Here is a 16,212-nt window from a genome sequence, read left to right as displayed (position 1 = left end):
ATATGTGAAAGCACAATAGCGTGTGCTGCTCCTGCACCACAACATGGAGTATGTGTGAAACAGGCGTAAAACATTGCAGCTAGAACACACTATTGTTTGCATACTTGCATAAAGTATGTTTCAGGAGAAAAGAGAAATAATGCTTAAAGACTTACCGAGCACAAAGTCACACCATCTTGCTCCCAGAACACCCCTGCTGCTCCTTGATTGTCTGAGCATTTTTGTTGGGGGAGATAGACTTGTGCTGCAACTTTTCCTTTTGCCTCTTTTTCTTCCTCCCTTGCTCTGGCTTTTCGGGGATGAGGGCAGCTGCACTGGAGAGTTGAGTGTCTCTCCCACCATAACATCTTCATTCTCCTCTTGTTCCGAGACATCATAGAGCTTTACTGTGCAAATGTTACATTCCTCTGTCGTTGACTTTGTGTTTGGGGAGTTGATCTTTTTCAGAAACACCCTGCACTCCTTTAAAGACTCTGGACTCCAAGCTTTGGAGCAGATTCTGTTCTGCTTTGAAATTTTGGCAATCCCAATCATTTTCTGAGGAGTTTTGACTAGAAGCTTTAATGCATTTTGAACTTTCATGACTGGTCTTGATGTTTTGTCTACCAAGTTAGGCATTTCTTTCAATGATTCTAGAGTCTTAGCACCTGAAGTCATTGTCCTCATCTGCTCACGAAATACTTTTTGTGCCGTATCATCTAATGTTATCCTGGGCCTGGTTTTAAATTTTAGCCTTGCTCTAAGCAGAGCTGTTCTGTAGACAACCCATGCGCCACTAGATCTAGACATTTGCTGCCTAACGTCATGCCTCAGTTTAAGTGATGTGTGAAAAAGCTTTCTCTTGGCTTGTGACCTCATTGATTTGAACAGCAATTTCTGTGCTTGTTTGTGCATTGACGGACTCTTTGGGACAACCGTAGCAAATTTTTTGACATGTTTCCTGAGCCGCTCTGCTTGTGGACTTGGGCAAACATTCACTTTGCAGTTGGGTCTGCTGAGGTTGTAATGAAAGACGTCCTTGGGATTTCTTGCAGTGGCCTTCTTCACAATTGCAAGGGACTGAGTTTCTGTGGACTGCATAAACCAGGTACAGAGCTTCTCCATATTATAGTTTTTCTCAAAAAGCATTTTAATGGCAGAAGCAGGCTTCTTAGCAGAACCATTAAGCTTCTCACAAGTTTTTGGTTTAGGGTCAGTTTTAATCTCTCCTGACTTGGCCTCAAGGACATCTGATACCCAAGTATTGGATATCAGTCTGATCCTCCTAGCTAACTCTTCATTTAAGGTCTCAGGTGATGCTGAGGTGGGCCACCACCTGAAACCCTCATTTGATGAGAAAATGGAGTCCACTGAAACTGCAGAAAAACGACTGACACAACTGACATTCTTGGTCTTTATGGAAAGTGCATTGTTTGGGGGCTCCTCTTGTCTATTCTTTGTATGCTGGCTGGCCTCACAGCTAGCCTTATTCAACAGTAGTTTCCGTGACCTGCGAACCAATGCACAGGATCTGGCAGTCGCAACAGAATGGAGTAAATGAATGGAGGGTTTCCGCTCTCTAACAGAATGTCTCACTGGTATGAGCTGCCCTATGGTATTACGATTATTTTCTTTCGGTGGATCCACTCTATCCTTGTGAATGTCAGTAGGAATGCTGATTTTCTTCTGCTCTTTGGAAGGATGAAATTCAACAAGAAGAGTCCTTCTGAGCAGATGTGAATCTTTTGCGTCCCTTTTCATGTGTATCTTTCTTTGTCTTGGTGATCCTGTGGTGACGGTTACAGAGATCCCAGATATTTTAACTTTGGGAGGTCTTCCTGGTTTTCTTGACACAGCTGTATCACTCAGTCTTTGACATTTTATGTTGCTGCTAGAATGGACGCATTTCCTGTCTTCAATAGGCATAACGAAATTAAGATCTTTATGATGATCTTTGGCCATTTGATCACTACTTGTCTTTCCAGAACATTTACATTTACTGTACATGTCTCCATTACTTATTTCATAAACATGTTGCTGTGCTGGGAAATTACCCAAATCTTCAGAAACTACTCTCCTTGCCCTTCTTGATCTTCCATACACTATGGTGATTTTTAGATTTTTGTTTCCATCATCCTTACAAGACATTTCTGTTGTTCTATGATTCACTGCGTTGCAATTGGTTGCGTTACCTGTTGAAGAATTTAAGTCTGTTGGTTTGGATTTTGGAGGTCTACCAATGGGACGTTTCACAGACTTAACAATATGTGGTCCTATTTTTTTGGGGCGCCCAGGTCGCCTTTTTACTGGAATTGTATCATGTACAGTTGGTAGTGTTTCTTGGTTTTCACCTTTGTTGTCTGAACAACTGGGCAATAATGCATCAAGTGAAACCACTTTTGGTGAAGTGCACTTGTTCCCACTACACTCAACAGTTCTCCCTGGTGCAGATTCAAGGACTGAATCCTGGACATGTTCATCTATGGCACTGCCTGCCCATGAGGATTCCACACATGGATCAAACATCTCTCGATGTGAATTTGAGCCAGAGGCAGCTGCTTTGAGTGTATATTTTACACCATCTTTACCAGCCACAGAGGAGACAAACATGAGCTTTATCGGACTATCATATTTCAGTCCAGACGGGCTTGCTTTAGCCTGTTGTGCACTCTCAGTGGTAGTCAAGTTAGACATAGTTTCAGTAGGACTGTCTGAGTCAGTGTTTAGACTGTTGGTTCTATGGCGTTTAGATCTTTTTGATGGGGAGGTGGAATTCTGGTATGATTTCCTTTTTCTTGCACTCTCTTTATCAGGATTCCTTACATTACTCTTGTGCTCAAAGAGTGGCTCATTTTTGGGTAAAATCGCATATTTCTGTGAAGCTATGTTCTGTTGCACAACACAATCTTCTTGTTTATCCACAGTTTCAAATGGCTGATAGTCACATTTATCACTTGGCCAGGCAATTTCTTCTGTGAAGTCAAGTGCTGTTGAGGTACTGTCTTTAGGGGAATGCTTGGTGAATATACTCTCTGAAAAACAGGCTGCAAAATACATCTTTCGTGGCTCAGTGACATAGGAAGAGAAACGCTGTGGTGGTACAATATTTCGTCTGGACCTTCCAACTTGAACTGTCAGATTGTTCTCTTTATGGATTTTTGCTTTCACCTTCTGGTCACTGTCGGTTGTTTGTAATTGCACCGTTTCATCTGAAGGAAGTGGTTCCTCAAGACATACATGTTGGGGTTGAGCTTCTTGGATCTCTTGATTATTTGGTGTCTTTTCACTTTGTGAATGCGTTGTCAGATTTTCTATGGTATCTTTTACAGGCTCTGTGTAAACTTTGTCCAACTTTCTGCATGTGATCTGCGAAGGTTTAACAGTTTTTAAGCAGCTATCTCTATCAAAGCCTATATTCCTCTTAAAATATGATGGACTAAGTCTGGCCAGATCTCTTTTAATTTGTAGGCTTTGTCTTCTTGATGATGGAAGGTCAGGTGACTTGCTCATGGCAACTAAAGTTTCCAATCTCTTACGGGAACGTGTTTGAGGGGATTGCTGTTCTGTGGCCACATGCTGTTGCAAAAGCTCATTAAGGTTGTAATCTTTGTCACTACTGTTGTGTAGCACAGTTGTTATAATCTCAGTCAAATGAGAGTCATCTCTGGTCTCGGAGATTTGACTAACATGGGTAAGAAGATTTTGTTCCTTCTCTGAGGGTTGGATACTCTTGAGCTTTTCAGTGACTCTATCCATTAGCTCTCCTATAAAAGATCCACACTGGTGGTCACTCTCTTTCTCTGCATGTGTATGCAATGTTACAACCTCTTTGCAACATTCATCAGGAGATCCAACACATAGAGGAGTGTTAGAGTACAAAGCTGTATCTTCATCCTCGGTTCTGTGAGGTAGGAGAGAAGGAGGTGCCATGTTCAGGGCCTTGCAGTCCTGAATGTGCAAGACACTGGACTTGACAGCTATTTTACAGTCCAGGTCCACAGGTTTTGGTGAAAGTGGTGGAGGGGAGGGGCTCCGACTTCCTTTGCATCTATTATGAGAGTTACAATCACCCAGAGGGGTGATTAGGGCACCACTTGTATGAGAATTGTAGGTATGATCACGATGCTGCCATGTGGGTAGTTTTGAGTGAGTACAACAAACAGTGGTGTTAGAACAGATGACTTGGCCAACACATGTCATGGGTGTATTTTGGCAGCAATGGCCATTAATGTTCCTTATACAGATGGATAGAGGTGAAAATGCACATGTTGGAAGCCTACTAGCTGTTCTGCAACAAATGTCAGCAGTTACTGAGCAGTCACTTAATGAAAGTGTTGGGGCTTCATTAATCTTTTTTTTATCAGCATGGCAGCAAAGGGATCCGGCCTTAAACTGTCGACTGTGAGCATCCCGCATAGTTATAGAGATGTTGTAATCTTCCTGCACATCCTTTAAAATGTGATAGAGTAGCAGTCTATGACGGGAACAAAGCAAAGACAGGACCTTCTCCAACACAGTGACTCTCCAGACCTCTGGAGCTTTAGGATAATCTTCCTTCCCCAGCCTGGACTGGTCTTCCACACTTGGTCCTAAGGAACTACATAAATAAATTAAGTTAAGAATTACTCAAACACTGACATAATCAATTTTCATGAAAGTGACCTGAGCTAACCCTCTCACCTCGTTTAACTCTGTTGTGATGATTAATACATTTCGATTGGTTTAAAGGAATGATAAAATCCTACTAAAAATATACATTTCATAATTATAAAGCAGGCATAGCTATATTTAAAATCGTGTTAAAGGCACCGCATAACATTGCATTGTAAGGGTGTTATAACTATACATGCAGAATTACAAATGTGTAAAAGTCACAGGAAAAAAAAGTACTAGCAACTGTACATGGAACAGTTTTTTATTGGTAACTTGAAGGCAAAGGATGGCGATTGTAATAACGCTTACACTCAGGAAAACTATGTATATAGACAATTACTTTAATCAAACCTGAATAATTTTGTTTCCTGATTAATCAATGTGTCTTCTGACAAATACAATTACACAAACCAACAACATTTGCAGGCAATATGTTGTCTTTTGAAAGCAAAATACAACTACCCCAAAAGGTAACAGATTTGTTAAGGGGTGGAGAAACAGATTAGAGAATGTTTGAATTTTTTTATAAATTACACATTTTTTTTTTTTTTTTTTTAGGACATTTAAAAACACATTGGAGTAATATGCCTTCAGTATTCCATCTTATTACAATCAATTCAATTCTCGCTTTGATTAGCCTTATCCTAATCCTGAAATGTTAAAAAATAGACCACACCAAATATAAATATTTCAGACACAAATAAATGCTTAAAAGGACCAGTTTTCCCCCATTTTAAGTTGATCAAAAAGTCATAACGATTAAATGTATATTAACCTGCCTGGGGTAAAAACAAAAATGTTGAGTAACATTACAGGACAAGGGACTCAATTATGCATGCAAGTGCAGTAAAGCATTTCACATATCAATGTGCAAGAGCATCAAAGTGCTTCAACACAAAACCCAATGCTTCAACCCAAAACACAATGTTTAAACTTTATATTCCGATTACATCGAAAGAAATGACACACAATACAAATACAATTATAGATTAGAATTAGAGGGAATATTACAAAAATCAAATCTTAGTGCAGCAGATATATGCATAAATAACTAATTGCAAAATTATTAATATCCTGAACCCGTTATGAATATGAAATGACACATACTTAGAAAGGCCTAAACAGGGGTTAGGGTTAGGGGGGATATTTAAATTTATATTTTGCCTTTCTGATGAATAACCTCTGCTGAACATGCTGTCCCCGTAATATGGGAGAAAACAAATTGGCTTTGGATGAACCATATTTGGCTCTATAACAGAATCCTAAGGCCCCTTATTTTGATATAAAAGAACCGTTCTAACACAATCATGATGTTTTTTTAGGATTGTTGTTACCCTGAGAATACTAATGTAATGTTTTTGGACAAATTATACAGGACACTAATAGGATGTTAGAACAGCAATGTGAAATAATGGGGACCAACATTCTCCATTGGGAGCCGAAAAGTATCCCATATAGTGAAAATATGAGTGCAGCACTGACAATACATGTATATGATTTAAAGGAATCTGTATGATATGAACACTTACATGACCACCCTTTACATTAAAAGTGAAACTGTGCCAGCAACATATCTATCCCCGAGTAATAGAACAGAAAAATTTACAGTTACATTGGTAACGGTATATAAATCCACAAAACAGATTTTATATACGATCTCTATTTTTTTTTAAAGATTTGTTATGTAAAACGAATGTAAAAACTACTGGCCTACAGAATAACTGAGCCGTAGCTGTAAGAGCAGGCACTGTGTTAATTTTAAGAGCCCATGAAGAACATTCAGGGTGGTTCGATAAATGTTTCTAAATCAAAGGTAAATTTAAGAATATCAGTAAATCTGTTTTTTTTTTTGGGTGGAGGGGAGTTTAACTTCAAAGAACAACAAGAGGTAAACCATTTACAGAACACTCAACACAATAATAAACACATTAACATTGCATATGGAAATGTTCATATTTCCAAAGCTTCAATCACAAAATTCACATGCTTCAGCTACACTTTGCAAAGCACTACAAGTATACTTGTGAATCAGATATCAGAACTATGCTAAAAAAGATGCCATTGAAGGTCAGTATATGGCCATATCCTTCATCGCAGGTATGCAACAATAACCTGTATCACAAGTATGTGTGCATATTTTGTAAAGTGCAACTGAATCTTATATTCCAATTTTACAAGCTTCTAAACTCATTAAAAAAACAGGTCCATGCTATAAATAAGGACTCAGTTAAATTACCAGAATCATAAAGTGAAACAGTTGTATAATAGGTCATTAAAAGCTATAGTAATCATTAACATGAGAGAATAACAACCAATACAAAGCAAGAGCAGCATAACTATAGAAACTGAACATATAAACAAAGCTTTTCAGAGTAGCACTTGGATCAGCCTTCCGATTTCTGTCCCATGAGAAGTCCATCATGGAATATGGACAAGGAAAAATTCTGATCCAAGATCAGCAGCACCCTACTCTGAACTGCTTTGTTCATGGAGTGTGTAAGTGGAGTGGCAAAATGACCCTGAACTGTTTTGGTTACAGCAGACAGATAATGCTAGGATGTCTCTAGTGTGAGGAAAAACACAAGATTATAGAGTAGAATTCAAATCAGTAAGAGAATATGGAGTGAGGATTTTAGTAGTTCTGATTACTGGAAAAAGTAATAAATATTATTCTGTTATTCAGGGCAAAACAAACATTCACTGAGACTGTCATCAAGCTTCTTTTTTTTCCCCCTGTGCACTATTCTGACATGCATTACGTTGCATTTCCAACAAACCCCGTACAATTTGCTGAGCAGATAATGCAGGGAAAAATGGAATATTATATATATATACACACACACAATGTTGTGTGTATAGAATTCTAAGCATCTTAACTTACCAAAAATAAACAAAATAATAAAATCACTATCAGTGCAGGATGTGGGAAGTCTCATCCACAAAAAGCCTGAGATGGTCCAAGCTTTCACTCCAAAGATCTGACAACAGTCCTGATTAATGTACTTCATTAATACTTCATGAAACTGATATAATTACCTCTTTTATACAACAAAACGTACCAATAAGTATTAAGTCCAAAAATATTTACAGTGTTGTTCCTTTGCTGGAGTGGAAACTTGTACCTATATCTACCCATTGCATATATGGTTAGACATCTCCCACTGGTGAGTTAAATGAGATGGTCATGCTGTCACCAGATTTGCCACACAGACACCATAAAATACTGTTGATAGACATGAAATAAAATGACCAGTCGCTACAAAGACTAATCGGTGTGAAAGCTGCATACAACAATCATTAAGCTGAGATTAGCTTATGTATTAACGAAACCTGAATATTTCTTAGTTTTAAAACTGTAATTAACTTAAATTCAACAGTGCTTTACAATATTTTAAATATATATATATATATATATATTCACAGAGATATCCACAGTGAAAACCCTGAATAGATTTTTTAAAGGCATGTTTTGTGACTTGATAAAATGTACCATTTAACCTGTGGTTGAGGATTCAAGTGTATCTTCCAAGTCTGAATGAGGTCCTGACTGCATGTTGAAGTAAAAAAGAAAAAAGAAAAAAAGAAAAAACTTCTGTTGGCTGTAGTTTAAGCGATGTTTTAGTTAAAACCATCTCTAGGAAATAGTTGAGCTTTTGGTTTTGAGTTAAGACTGTTTGTAGGCAGTAGATGAGGCATTGGTTGTTGTCCCTGACTTTCCGGAGCCTGAGGTTGCTGCTTCAACAAGGCGGAGCTTCTTTTTTGGTGGGGTCTTGAGCATGCCTGTTCGCTCTTTGACTTTGTACTCAAGGGTGCTGTGTGGAACCCCATAGACACCCTGAGCTTTTGACACGCTCATCTTCCCACTAATCACCATGGCTATGGCCTCCTCCAGGATATCGTGGTCATATTGCCGATAACGGCCCCGCTTTTTCCGTGGCTGCTTGTCTCGACGGTCATCATCTCCAGTGTCAACCAGACTTCCAGTGATGCTACCTCCAACACTCCCATTCTTTATGTTCAGACACAATGGAGGCACGTCACCCTGGAGTAGACGTGACTCAAGGCCTGAGTGGCTTTCGACCAAGCCCTGTTTAGGGAGAATGGTCTTCAGCTTGTGGAAAGCAGTGGAGCCATCAGAGCCTTTGTTGGCCTGGTACACAACATCCACCAGGCCAGCCAGATCCAGCTGGGCTTTGGGCTGAGCACTAAAGCGTACCTGAGGGATTCGGATGTGCACAGCTGGCCCAATGGCGGGACTCTGAGGAGATGTGGCTGGCTCGGTGCTGGCGAGAGACCCGCCGTTCTGCTCCCGTAGCTGCGAGACCATCCTCTGCAAGGTTAAGTGGTGAAGGTATGACGAGGCAGTCACGGCTGCAGGGAATTTCAGCTCGGTGTGCTCTGGTGACGTAAATTTACATTTTCTTACTTCGGATTGCTCGGACTGCGAGCGAGCCCATGCTGCTACCTTCTGCAGGATGAGTCGAGTGTCGTTGGTTGGCCAAACCGACTCGGTCTTCGGCGATAAGGCCTCTGTCTGGAGCTGTAAGGTTTTCTGAGGTATCCCGTATAGTATGGCTGCTTTGTGAATGTCCAGTGATCCAGAACGAATATCTTTCAAGGCTTTAGAAAGCAAACCCTCTGCAAACTCAGAGCTGCGATCCAAATAGTCCGCTCTGATTGGTCTCCTAAGGGGAGGTGGGTGGGAGGATGAGAAACGAACGGGTGAGCGGACCAATGACAGGACGCACTCAGGGTCCACTCCTTTACTGCCTTGTCTTTTGGTAACATCACTCGCTTCTCAATTGTCTGTATAACACAAAGCCTTTGTAAACACTTTGTTTTTGGCCTTAGGTTGCAAACGATACTTCTTGGAAGGACAGTCTCGTCAATTGTGTGGAGAAAGACAAGCGTCTATGGGAGTACTTCCAGTATCTTTGCAATGCAGATGCATTTTGTAAGACTCAGGTATTTATTTCTCACGTGAAAATACTGCATAAATCAACGAATAGATAAATAAACAAATAAATAAATAAATACAGGCGGCACAAAGGAACAAGTAATGTCCCTGACTGCTGGCAAACGTGACGTTACCTTCCAACAAGTTAGAAAAGAGTCAACCCTTTGGCAGTGCAACAAAACAACCACTAAATTATACATTAAAAACATCAAATGTATGAGGAGTAAAATTTGTTCACACAAAATGATCAGATAGGATACATATGAAACAGACTCAAAAAATATTTTTTGAAATAAAAAGCAGCAATTTTTACTGGGTCAATTTTACCAGTTAAAAGACCATTTCGGAACCAAAATTGTTTTTGGCTTTGTTAGGACAAGGACAAACAGTCAAACACACCACTTGGTAGGAGGAAACAGGAGGAAAAGGAGAAGTACTCACCCTGAAACTTTACGTTGAGTGGTTTCATTTTCTGAAGATGTGTTTTTCTTAGAGAGGTCAAGTGCTCCATCTACTATGAGAAGTAATCCATGAAAATAGCAATTAATACATTTTGAGAACACATGCACAAAATCATCAAATATTTGCACACTCTGTAAATTCACAGTTGGGTTCCTTCCAGAGCTAGGCTTAATAAATAAAAGTCAATTGACGAGTTTCTCTGTCAAAATTCAGAATTATTTCCTTGCTTTCAGTGATCTAATATTGCAGAGCTACAAACTTTTGAATTTGTATGAACATGGCAGTGTGCTGTTCTCTTGAAGTGAAAACAGTTGTGATTTACATTACACCAGTATTTGATTACACAAGTAATGAGGATTCATTTTTGGTGCTTACCTTGCAAGGCCTGAGAATCTCGGCTGACGGTGAGGTCCAGGGGCCCATCAGTATCTGGATGTTTAGGGAGAAGCTCATTGTTGTCACTCAGGCCATTCAGGCCCTCATGAGCCTGGCTTTTACATGCATACTCTAAGGCAAACCGCTGAATCATCTTGCGCATCAACTCCTGCGCCGCCAATGGTATACTGGAATCGCAGCTCTGAGGGAATTCTGGGAAATTGATAACCACAGGACTAGTTGAAGATCTCATGCACTTGCAAAACATGTTCCTCATGTAAAAACATCAAAATGACATTCACTAAATATTTGTCTTAAAACATAACATTTCAAAGAATTCATACTTTTTTGCACCATGATTTTTTAGATTTGAAAGAAGAAAATCTGCAAAGATTCTCTTTTGAGTGTGATGCAACCAGATTTCATAATCATATACATTTTAAAACTCCTGTAGTCTGAGCCCAGCTTAAGTCAAATGTTCTTTTACCTTGCATAACATTGTTCATGGATTTTGACGATGGGGGTACATTAACCTGCCCGTGTTGGCATCAGCCTGCCTAGTTACTATTAAGTCACAATTTATAACACAATACTGCAGACAGAGTTTGAATTAATGCATGGCCACTGACATCAACATATGAAAAGTATTTTCTACTTCCTTTTAAATGTCAGGGGTCAACGCTAAGGATTTATACTAGCCCAGTCAGGCCAGTGTTTCAAATTTTCACTTACCCCACCATAAAAAAAAAGTTAAATAGGCCTATATATATATATATATATATATATATATATATATATATATATATATATATATATATATATATATATATATATATATATATATATAAAAATATAAAAATAGGCCTTGTTATTGTTTTCTTTGTGTTTTGTAGTTTGATTAACATTAAAAACACAGACAGCAGCAGGTATATTAGGCTGCTGTCACTTTAAGACCTAATTTTAAGCCTTTTCATTTTGTCATTTTACCTCTACAAGTTTATATGGATCATGGTTTATATTTTTGGATCTTTGTATCACCAAGAACCGGGCAATACAATGTATATCATGATACAGGGGTTACGATACAATATATTGCAATTCTGTAAGAAAGGAGATATATTGCGTTATTTCTTAGGAAGATCTAATTTATATAAAAAAAAACTCCACATCGCTATGATCAGATGCTTTCTTAATTGTGTTCTCACCGCAGTCCTTTTTGTTGTTATTGAGAGGAAAGCGTGCAGCACAACGCTCAGCAGCGCCTTAGATTCAATGCGTTGAATCTTCAATTAGATCTCCTTAGGGGTTTCATTATAGTGGAAGAAAAGGGAGTCTACACTTCAGCTCTGAACACCGCGGTGGGAGCTGGTATAATTCTATCATGTTGTTTGCTAATGCTAATGCTAGCGATGCACCCTTGTGCTTCTCCCCGTCACAGTTCACGTGTATAGATATTTCATTACCCTCATGTTGAAGACAATTGTAGTGCAATTGTACAGTATGGTGTCAAAATGATTTTGCTCTGTATGGATAATGGGAATAAAAATGTGTTTAACAGAGTTCAAAGGTACAGCACACACATCCAAAACAATAAAACTGGGTGCTGGGCAGACAAGTAGTTGCAAAGGTAAACAATGAGTCCGCACACCAGAAAATGCTCCTTAGCAATTTTAATGGTTGCTCACCACGTGGTGAGCAACCATTAAAATTGCTAAGGAGCATTTTCTGGTGTGCGGACTCATTGTTTACCTTAATAAAAATGTGTTTCTCACCCTTCTTTCGAAATACAGAATGGAGGAATCGGTCTGCTTGGCACTGGAGTTTATCAGAGGTGGACAGGCCCTGAGGTGGGGGGGTTTCAGCAGTGGGTGGCGACCCGGGAACGGCCACAGCAGGATGGTCCTATGTCAAAAAAAAGTGCAAAAAAAGACTAGAGTTACTGACACCTGTCACATCCATCCCAAAGTGTTGATTATAGTCTCACAGGCTTGAGTTGTGATCCATTAGAATGAATTACACTGTATGTGCTTCAACTTGTTTAACCATATATTATAAAGATTAAGACTGCATTAACAAAAACCCAAAACAACAACTGCTAAACACAGAGAACTATTCATTCTATACAAATGTCAAAACAAGCCTTTTCTTGCCAGCTAACACCGCATAATAAACATCTTTTTGTGGCTTTAGAGGGTTTACTTACATTCAGTTTCTCTAGCTGCAGCTTGCAAAAGGAGCAGTTTGCATCCATGGACCAATCATCCACAGCCTCTGGTTCACACTCTGAGGGAGAATCGGATGAATAACTGTCAGTAGCTGTTTCCATCCACCAATTTTTATGTGCATTTTGGGATATTGCATTAAAAAAAAAAACTGGATGGAAACGGATGGAAAATTCTAAAAATGCACATTAAAAAAAACGTATGCACTTAATTGAGGCAAATACATATTTGATCTGATAAGATGACGTACACAAACATACACATTTTTCACACTATGAAAATAGAGCACTTCTAATATGTAAGCAAATTTAAAAGCACTTGTTAAGTGATGGTCATATTCCCTTTATTCACTGTAAAGACAAGCTTCTGAGGTTTAAAATGACACCTATTTTGTGGTGGCTAAAGGGATAGTTCACCCAAAAATGAAAATTCTGTCATTAATTACTTACCCTCATGTCGTTCCAAACCCGTAAGACCTTCGTTCATCTTCGGAACACAAATTAAGATATTTCTGATGAAACCCGATGGCTCAGGGGGGGCTCCATTGACAGCTATTTAATTAACACTTTGAAGGTCCAGAAAGGTAGGAAAGACATCGTTAAATTGTCCATGTGACTACAGTGGTTCAACTTTCATTTTATGAAGCAACGAGAATGCTTTTTTCAAAATAATGACTTTATTCAACAATTTCTTCTCTTCCGTATCAGTCTCCGACACGCGTTCACGAGAGCAACCTGGCGGGAGCTGGCGTTTTGACATATGACCAGGATAATACAGTTTATAACTATGTCTGTAGATTTCGACAGAGGAGGAATTGCAAGATAGAGAGCAATGGAGAGATGGTGGTGTAGATGTCATCAGTGCTAAGCGATGCCTACTGAACAGGAGAGTGTGTGCTGCATCCATCGTGATATTATCATGCCACATCTTGAAAGTTTGGATAATTCAGATGGTTGAGACGACACATGTATGTGTCATCACCACACGCATGCGTCGTGGTGCTCTTGCGAACGTGCGTCGGAGACTGATACGGAAAAGAAATTGTTGAATAAAGTCATTATTTTGTTTTTTTGGCGCACAAAAAGCATTCTCGTCGCTTCATAAAATTAAGGTTGAACCACTGTAGTCACATGGACAATTTAATTATATCTTTCCTACCTTTCTGGACCTTCAAAGTGTTAATTAAATAGCTGTCAATGGAGCCCCCCCTGAGCCATCGGATTTCATCAAAAATATCTTAATTTGCGTTCCGAAGATGAACGAAGGTCTTACGGGTTTGAAACGACATGAGGGCGAGTAATTAATGACAGAATTTTCATTTTTGGGTGAACTATCCCTTTAAGCAAGTGGTTAAGTAACGTGATAACTTGGTAGCTTGGTTGTTTGCTCCAGGTGTTTGTGTGTCCACAGTGTGTGTGGTTGTTCACTGCTAGAAATGTACTTGAATGGGTTAAATACAAAGGACAAATATGGGTTACCATACTTGGCCTTCACGTCATGTCACTTTCACTAGATAAATATTATCTAACAAACACAAAACTCACCATCAAATATATTGAGGTCCTGCAACAGCCTTGGTCCATATATTCCCTCCAGTATACTTTCAAACCCTGCAAACAAACACAATGCCATCTTATCTGTATGAAATCCCAGAGTAAAAAGTGCTCTAGAAAAACACATTTTCATAAACCTACACAGATGTCACAACCTATCTGCCAGCAAGTCCTGTCTAATGTCTTTTTTTCAGAAGGCCTATGCTTTTTCACATCTTCAAATGTAAAGTTTTTTATTTTTTTATTTATAACATTGGCTAATATATAAATTGATTTTACATGCAATATATTATTCTATCAAACGCCCTAACAGCAAAAGGCAAATACTTGCTGCACACAAAATCACTAACTGCAAGACACAAGTACATGCCTATGTAATACAAAATGTCTGGTGTTTCTAATGCTATGATAAAAGGGTAGAATATTATTGTAGTTTATTTATATAAAGTTGGAAAAAAAAAGTTAGATAGAATTATAAGTTGGAAGATCTCATATTTGCAAATCTGTTGCACATCCTGTTAGTCATTGTCTGTACACTGATGCCCTTCACTGCATTTACATTATGTCAACATTCAAACAAAAGCTCACCCAAGAATTTCACATTCTGCAAAAACTTTGATGTTGCGTAACTTAAAAATAAAATAAAAAAAAGCATTAGATCCACAATTGCTATGTTTTATGCTGTAAGACCTTACTAGACATGTTTCAACAACTTTCAATTAACCTATCATGAAAAATAGTTCATTTTAAACCCCATCAAATGACTGTATTTTCCCTTAAAGGCCTTAACATTCTCGACTGTATACAACCCTTTAAAACCATACAACTTACAATCTGTTAAACTGGCATTCTATCGATCAATTCTACTCTACGCCAGTAAAATCTTCTTTATTTTAAATTCGATTATTTTATTCAGCACAAAGTTAATATATAGTTGTCCACATTTTGCTTGCAACCCTGTTACAACACGATTAGAGTATATAAGCTAGAAAAACGACTGCAAACGTATTTGATGGCAAATTATTATTGCAGATTACTATTATTATTATTATTATTATTATTATTAAGGGTTTCAAAACCTATTTCATACAATGTGTATTTTCTTATTTGTGGAAAGTACCGTTTACAGTATCAAATGCATGGCAATAGCTTCACATAATCGGAGGTTCTAGTGGTCAGTTTATCCAGCAAACAGTCATGTGAACGTGTGGATTTACGCTGATCACCGTAAACTCGGCCAAACATTTGTCAACACCTGTTTTCCCAATTTTTAAAAGAATAAATTGGGAATCTATTCACCTACCAACTTTCAAAACATCAACAATGCACAGTGAACGTTCAATATTTCATAAAAGACAAACATTCTCTGATGGTTTTTAAAACTGCACTACTTTTAGACATATCGTCAACAATGAAGGGCAATAGGGAAATTACCATGTATTTCACGAGAGAGATATTCAAAATCCGGACCGTACTGATTCTCTATTAATATAACACAATTACACCGTCATTTGTACATCGGTATTCGGTGCAGAAAAGGGTCAGTGAGTGCAAAGCTAACTCGGTTATCGGGGAATCAAGAAGTAGGGACAAAGAAAATGGAGCCGGTGTTGGCCGTTTTTTCTGTTAGCTACAAAAGCTACCCAGGGCTCGCGCGGACAACGACTCTACGCTAATGATATTTTTGAACTTGACACACGCTCGCTTAGCAACTCCATGAGCTAACAGCGGCTGGGGGAGGGAGCTTCGCGAGACCCAGGCAAGAAAGAAACCGAGCGCGAGACTGCGCGAATGGTTGCCCGAGAGTGATACGTCCGCTTATGGAACCACACAAATATGGCTTTTCCGAGTACGAAGTGTTTTGATCTTACCGACACAGTGGATGAGTTTGTGTCGCCACGAGTCGAGTTCCCGCCGGAATCCTTTTCTTTCGACCGTGCATTTGGAGCTCCGGCACTGGGTCGCCATTCTGTCCGTCCACCTTCCCCCCGGCTCTGAGTGTGTGACGTCA

The 16,212-nt window shown here is 39.0% G+C and overlaps 1 protein-coding gene across 3 annotated transcripts in view; it reads right to left on the bottom strand.

The window, feature by feature from the left end:
* lcorl (ligand dependent nuclear receptor corepressor-like) overlaps window positions 1–16,212 on the bottom strand; it is an 18,964-nt gene extending 2,752 nt beyond the window's left edge. Inside the window, exons 1-7 of one of the 3 annotated variants that reach the window (XM_079863979.1) lie at window positions 16,073–16,212; window positions 14,193–14,258; window positions 12,630–12,709; window positions 12,199–12,328; window positions 10,427–10,639; window positions 10,031–10,103; window positions 156–4,576 (exon numbers count right to left, since the gene is read on the bottom strand). In XM_079863979.1, coding sequence (XP_079720105.1) covers window positions 156–4,576; window positions 10,031–10,103; window positions 10,427–10,639; window positions 12,199–12,328; window positions 12,630–12,709; window positions 14,193–14,258; window positions 16,073–16,169 — 5,080 coding nt within the window. In that variant the 5' untranslated portion in view covers window positions 16,170–16,212. Of the gene's footprint in view, window positions 1–155; window positions 4,577–7,277; window positions 9,318–10,030; window positions 10,104–10,426; window positions 10,640–12,198; window positions 12,329–12,629; window positions 12,710–14,192; window positions 14,259–16,072 lie in introns of those variants that run through there. The other 2 variants (XM_079863980.1, XM_079863981.1) reach the window with 2 other exon arrangements.

Source organism: Squalius cephalus (genome assembly GCF_949319135.1).
Source record: "Squalius cephalus genome assembly, chromosome: 2".
Lineage (NCBI taxonomy): Eukaryota > Metazoa > Chordata > Actinopteri > Cypriniformes > Leuciscidae > Squalius > Squalius cephalus.
Note: the sequence above shows the minus strand (reverse complement) of the source record. Positions and strands in the feature narration are given on the sequence as shown.